The sequence below is a fragment of the Grammomys surdaster genome, unplaced genomic scaffold (genome assembly GCF_004785775.1).
Source record: "Grammomys surdaster isolate TR1022 unplaced genomic scaffold, NIH_TR_1.0 125669, whole genome shotgun sequence".
Classification (NCBI taxonomy): Eukaryota; Metazoa; Chordata; class Mammalia; order Rodentia; family Muridae; genus Grammomys; species Grammomys surdaster.
In genome coordinates, this window is record NW_021620506.1 from 374,170 (window position 1) to 381,020 (window position 6,851).

At 44.9% G+C, this 6,851-nt stretch overlaps 1 protein-coding gene across 1 annotated transcript in view; it reads left to right on the plus strand.

Annotated features, from left to right (window-relative positions):
* The window catches only part of Chat (choline O-acetyltransferase), a 51,793-nt gene extending 45,096 nt beyond the window's left edge, over window positions 1–6,697 (plus strand). Inside the window, exons 13-14 of the mRNA XM_028787542.1 lie at window positions 3,845–3,982; window positions 6,416–6,697. Of these exons, the coding sequence (XP_028643375.1) occupies window positions 3,845–3,982; window positions 6,416–6,697 (420 nt within the window). The remainder of the gene's footprint in view (window positions 1–3,844; window positions 3,983–6,415) is intronic.
* Window positions 6,698–6,851: the final 154 nt, after the last annotated feature.

Here is a 6,851-nt window from a genome sequence, read left to right on the forward strand (position 1 = left end):
CTGGGCTGGGGCTTCCCAAACTCCTGGACATCCAGATTTCACTGGACCATGGAGAGTTGAGAACAGAGTTGTGTCTGCAGGCTGAGAAGCCCAGGGCCAGGAGGAAGGGGAACTCCAGCTTAGCTCAATTGAGACTGTCCTCAGCTTAGTTGCAATTGTCTGGGAGTATGGAGGGGCCTTCTGTGGGAGACTTAGACAGTGTGACTCTGTAGACAAAGGCTTCCTCCATGCTCCCACAGCAGTTTTTGATGAAAAAGATAATCCATGCTTGTCCATACCATTTATTGACTATTCAAGGTGGAAAATGGGTGTATACCACTTCCTTGGGGTGGGCCAGATATGAAATACCTTTTGGAGGAAGGAATGTCTGAGAAGGGAAGCTTATTGGCTGAACCTTCAGGGCCCCTAGATACTTTATTAGCATGGAGAACTCTGTTCTGGTCTATGTGACTGAAGTGGGGAGTATGGTCATGTGTTGTGGGCCAGGAATCTGGCAGAAAGCAGAGAGATGCCTACTGTCTCAGGTGGGTGCCTGGGTGCTAGGCCTCTGAACCCACTCAACTTTACCGAGTTTCCTGGCACTATTGACTACTCCACAAATTTTTGAAATATTTTATTCTATAAATAAGAACAGAAAACTCTAAAAATATTATCAAGAAATAAAGATAGCTCTAGGGTACAGTGTAGCAGAAAATGTCAATGGAAGTATTGGGAGATAATATGAGGTAACCTACTTTAAACACCAACAAAATATGTGAAATATAAGAAAGATAGAGTGGTTTAGTTCAGGTGAGCAGTATCCCCAATTTTGTTCAGAAAGAGAATTGGAGAGTAGACAACAAAAGACTTCAAGAAAACTATCAAAGGCTGCAGATAGTTCAATGACAGAGAGCATGACTAGCATGGGAATTCACCATCTTACATAATAGGAAATATTTATGCCAAGGAAATTTCATGGCCCCATAGACAAAGAGAAATCCTAAGTTTCTCAGAAGAAAAAGAAAGACAAAGGTCATAAATAAAGGCATAATTGGTCTCTTAATATCATCATCAGAAGATAGATGATAGTGAGCAATGCCTTCAGATTCTAAGGGAAAATGATCGCCAACACCTCTTTTATACCTAGCTAAACTATCAGTAGATTTAAAGACAGAATAAAGACATTTTAAACAGAAGAGATTTACACCTTTTACTTACTAAGTAGTCTTTCTTATAAAACTGCTAAAGGCTGCAAGTCTCCAAAGTGTGAAAATGAATGCTAAATTAATTAATTAATTAATTAATTAATAATGTGTAAGATTCAGCACACACAAACAAAAATGAAGTAGAAAGACTCCTCTGGATGACACTGAATGGAGACTGTAAGTCAACAGCTATCCAGCAGATCTAGAGAGCAATTAGTACATAAAGGAGTAATGAGTGAGAGAAGGCTGAAATGAGGGCTGCATTTAAGAATTAATTAGAAGTAGATACATAGAAAAACACAGCTTAATGATTGCCAATTCAAGGGAGAACAAGAAGTTTAATGAGAAAGGAAATCTATATCTGGGAATATAGTTAAGTTGGTATCACTTGCCTAGCATGTGATAGGTCCTGGGTTTCATCCTCAGTAGGAAATAGGATGGGTAGAGGAATGGAGAGGTAAAGGGAAGGAGACAAATCTAATCATAATATGCTAGAAGACCCAGCTATGGGTGTCTACATTATGACATTCTTTAAGTATATCTGTTGCTCAAGCAACGAGCTGAAATATGACTCTCCTGGAAAGACTAAAAAGCAGAAGCAGGTAGAGGAAGCAGAAGAGAATGCTTTATTTCTTATAACAGGAAGTGTATAAGTAAGTCTGGAAAATGCAGTCACAGCTCTCTTAAGCATGGATTCAGAGCAGTGAACATAATGTCAAAGGGAGTAGCTAGAAGGTCTTGCTCCTATATAGTGGGGAACAGTGGTCTCAAGGTGACATGAGCCGTTAGCTCCTTTGGGTTTTAAACCGTAAACATAGGGATACCCGACACTGAACTTTGGTAACAAATATAAAGTTACAAACTTCCTTTATGGAGAAACAAACTCTGAAGCATCACCATGGGATCTTTTCTGTTATTCTTGTTAACTTGACAAAACCAACTGAATGAGGAGTGGGCAGTAGAGAGGAGAGAGGAAGGCAGCTGGTACATGAGACCAGTAACCAGTTATCCATGAGACCAGGGGAAAGAGATAGGGAACAAGACAGCCTCCCAAGGCATAAGAATGTATTTGATAGAGATAGTCAGGAGAGGAACCCCCAGTGGAAAGGCGTGCTTGTCCCGGCCCCTCTCAACACTCCCTGCTCCTTGTACTCTGTACAGTGGTAAGCACTACTCACCACTGTAGACAACTGTTCATTTGATTTCCTCTGGATACATTTGATTGTTAAGAGCAGGGGGCAGGTTGCTTACAGAGCATTTCCTTCTGTGGACCTTCACAAATGAAAGGATAAATAGAAGTCAGCAGAGAAATGAAGCATGTCCACGACTGGAGAGGACTCCTAGTACCTTCTCTCTGTCCCAACAGGGCAAATAAAAGGCAAACTATTGTTGAGTACATGTTTAGCATGTGTGGGGTCCTCTGTTCCATCTCTAGTACCACCTTACATAAAAATTAATTAATTAAGAATAAAGTTAGCTCAAGTTTTATAACTTGTCTTTTCAGATTATAATTAGATGCCTTCAGGGAGAAGTGTCTGCATCGTCTTTATGCATGTGTTCTCAGCTGAAGGAGAATGCCTGTCAGATGCTAATACGTGCCTTGTAAACCCAAGTCAAGCTCACTGGGAAAGGGGGGCTTCTTCCTAGGAGGGGCTGTGATAGCTAAATGGTCACCATACATAACAGACCCCAAGAGTCTTAATTACACTGATGGTGACAAGGTTTATGCTGCAGGCTAGGAGCAGTCCCCTCCATCCCTGTCCCTCCCCCAATCCTCCACACCTTACCCCCCCAGACCCCCCACCCCTGACCCAGTCTCCTGCTCCCCAAATTGCTCCATATAAACAGGGAATTGCAAAGAGAAACCAAACAAAAAGAGTACAGACCCTACGTGTCCAGTCTCAAGAAGCAGAGGCTTAGAACCAAAAATGAAACCCCATGTCACTCAACAAATACCTTCATCTTTCTTTAAAACATCAGCAGCACCTCTGTTCTGCTGTCTCATCCCTGACTCAATCACCAAGATTGCAGTTCAAAGTTAAGTGAGCCACACATTGCCCTGACTAGGTGACAAACTCTGTCCCTGCTTTGTGCTGGAAGGTAAAAAAATTAGTTATGGGTGATTCTAGCCTTGACATTTTTGACACCCCTCCTCCATGCCTGGGCCCAACACATGAGCCAGCTTTCTGCCCCATACTCTTCCTTTGGACAGAGCAGGTTGGTAGTAGGCCAGGAAGGCTCAGCCATTCTTCTGTTAGAGTAGGACACAGGTGCAGCTGCACAGTAGTTGCTGGGCTCACTAACCTTTAATCCACAGTAGTTGCTGGGCTCACTAACCTTTAATCCACAGTAGTTGCTGGGCTCACTAACCTTTAATCCACAGTAGTTGCTGGGCTCGCTAACCTTTAATCCACAGTAGTTGCTGGGCTCACTAACCTTTAATCACACATCCATCACAGCCTTCTCTAGACACAACCTGTGTGTGCAGCAGTGTGCTAGAGTCCAGGAGCACCAGAGCAGATGCTCATACAAGTTGTCTATCAAGAGAAGTTTAAGCGAGAAGTGGCTGAAGTCACACTGGTCTTGAGGAGGAGACAAGAGGGGAAGAGGAGATATGGAGGAATGCAGGTCTCACTGCCTTCTGTGTTCCTGACTCCCAGGCCATAACCGGCATGGCCATTGACAACCATCTTCTGGCACTGAGGGAGCTGGCCCGAGACCTGTGTAAAGAGCCACCTGAGATGTTCACGGATGAGACGTACCTGATGAGCAACCGGTTTGTTCTCTCCACCAGCCAGGTACAGCCTCTGCATGTGTGCCCAGGGCCCAGGAAGCCCTATAGTAAAGACATTAGTGACTTGGAACCAGGCTCTGTCTCTGCTTTTTTAACACACACACACACGCACACACACATGCACACACATGTATGCATATATTTGCATGTATTTAATATGTATTATTTATGGAAAATAATTATACATACTTACAGGATACAGTATATGCATGTAATGGGTAACAGTCACATCAACCTAATCGGCATATCTATCAACTCAGTCATTTAGAGAACATTCCAAATCTTTGTACTAGCTACTCTGAAATATTTAAGTTATTATTGCCAACCACTCTGTGCCATAAAACAGTGAAGTCAACTATACCCTCTCCGCTCTCAACCCCACCAGCTGGCTCTTTTTTCTTTTTAATTTATTTATTTTTATTTCATGTGCATTGGTGTTTTGCCTGCATCTGTGTGAGAGTATCAGCTCCCTTGAAATTGAAGTTGCATGCAATTGTGAACTGCCAAGTAGGTGCTGGTATTTGAACTCAGGACCTTTGGAAGAGCAGCCAGTGCTCTTAACCACTGAGCCATCTCTCCAGCCCTTCGTTTTTTTTTTCTCCTAACAAGTTTCATCTTTATTTATTTGTGTGTGTGTGTGTGTGTGTGTGTGTATTTGTCAATATGCCTATGTGAGTCTGTGCCATGTGTCTGTGGGCACCCTCAGAGGCCATAAGAGAGTGTTGGATCCTCTGAAGCTAGAGTTTCAGGCAGTTAACGCTAGCTACCTTCCTAATCTAGGTGCTGGGAACTGAACTTGCTCTAGAAGAACAGCAAAGCTCTTTCAATCACTGAGCCATTTCTCCAGCCCTAGGCTCTGCCTCTTAAGAGTTTGTCACCTTTCAGTAGAGTGACCTAAATGTTCAAGACATTAATAGTCTCCCATCTTCTAAGTAGGAATGACCCCAGGATCCCTTAGCCAAGGTAGACGGGCTGGGAACATATCCGTCTGGGGGTTCTAACTACCATGCAGTACTGCCTTGCCATCCACTGCATGTGAGGGGGTATCCCACTGTAGAGGACCCTGGGATCTGAAGCCTAACAGGCCTGGTTAGGGGTCCCTTAATTAGGTTATGGGTATTATGGTAATAAATGGCCAAGGCACCAATGGCAGAAAATCAGTTATCAGCCCGACATTTCCTACCTGTGCTGTACACATACCATTGTATTAAAGGACCACAGCCACAGACAGAACGATGTTCATTCTCGGAAAGCTGCGGGGGAGGGGAGGAGACATGTAACCACACCAGCCTCCTGGAAGTTACCACACCCGCAAACCGCTGGACAGAGGAGGGGAAGGGGGCTGACAAAGCTGTGTGTGAGGATAAAAGCCCACTCAGTAATTTAATTTTGTCATTACAGCAGTGGGCTTGCAGACATGAATAAAGAGACCAGAATACTACAACATAAATTCTTCAGGAAACCATCCATGGGCATAGAGTGCTCTGGAACGACTTCATGGCCTCCAGCCATTGCACGGCAAATTTATCTGACAATGCAGTGACTCTATTAGCAAGACTAATGGCTTGTTCTGCCCCATTAAAACGGCCAGTGCCATTTCAGAAGGCCTAAGAGCACAGCACCAGAAACCTGTGGATTTAAAACAGACCCTGACCAACACTACACTGGCTCAGCAATCCTCCCTACTTATCCCTACAGTCATCTAATAAAATGAATTTGGGGTCTGAGTTGTTTAGTGGTATCTTTCCCACTGAATAGTAACATTCATGGCTTGGATGCTTTCAGAGACACACGTTCTTGGTTTGTGATCCGTGTCGCAAAGCCTTAGCCCTCTAAATTCAAAACATCTTAGGCGATTAAATAAAATTCCAGGTGACAGCAGGATTGGAAATGCCGGGTGCTGAGTAATTGTGCATGGGTGGGCGGGCCTTGGGGAGGAAATCAGACCAGCCAGGCGATACTGACAGTAATTAAGGATCTGGGGGAAGTCAACAGAGAAGACGGCCAGATTTCCTCCAGTTCATAAATTACTCCCTGTGGGAAGCCATCTAATGGTTGGGTGCCACCAGGGTGCCATTTAGTAAATTAGCCTGATTGCCACAGTGCCTCAAATGGCCCCTAGATGAAGGAAAGCCTTGACTCAGGCTGGGCAGCAAGTCACCTTGGGAGCTTTCAGCTCCGCAAACAGGCCCAAGTACACTCTGGGGAGTGGGTTGGGGGTCTCACCTTGATGTGTGCATCTTTATGATCTTTAAGCACCACATCCAATCAATCATGCCAGCTCAAATCAATCTGGTCAAATCCATGATGAGGGGATCTGGACAGGAAGCAAATATGATGGCGGTCTTAAGATACAGGAACTCACCCACCATGTTCTAGCAGGTTTCCAGGTCGGATGCCACAGATTAGGCTATTTCTGACCTATGCTCTTCTCCAGGTACCCACAACCATGGAGATGTTCTGCTGTTATGGCCCCGTGGTCCCTAATGGGTATGGAGCCTGCTACAACCCCCAGCCTGAGGCCATCACCTTCTGCATATCCAGCTTTCACGGCTGCAAAGAGACCTCGTCTGTGAAGTTTGCAGAAGCGGTGCGAGCGAGCCTTGTTGACATGAGAGACCTCTGCAGCACACAGCAATCTGCTGACAGCAAGCCACCAGCAGCAAAGGAAAAAGCTAGAGGCCCAACCAAGCCAAGCAACCTTGACTCCTGCCACTAGCCCAACCTCCTACAGGAGTCAGACCCTAGTAAGCGCTGCTCCCATCCCCCACCCCAGCTTGTTGTTGCTCCTCTATCCTTGGGGGCTCATCTGAAGCTGGCATGTTAAGAGAGAGAGAGAGAGAGAGAGAGAGAGAGAGAGAGAGAGAGAGAGA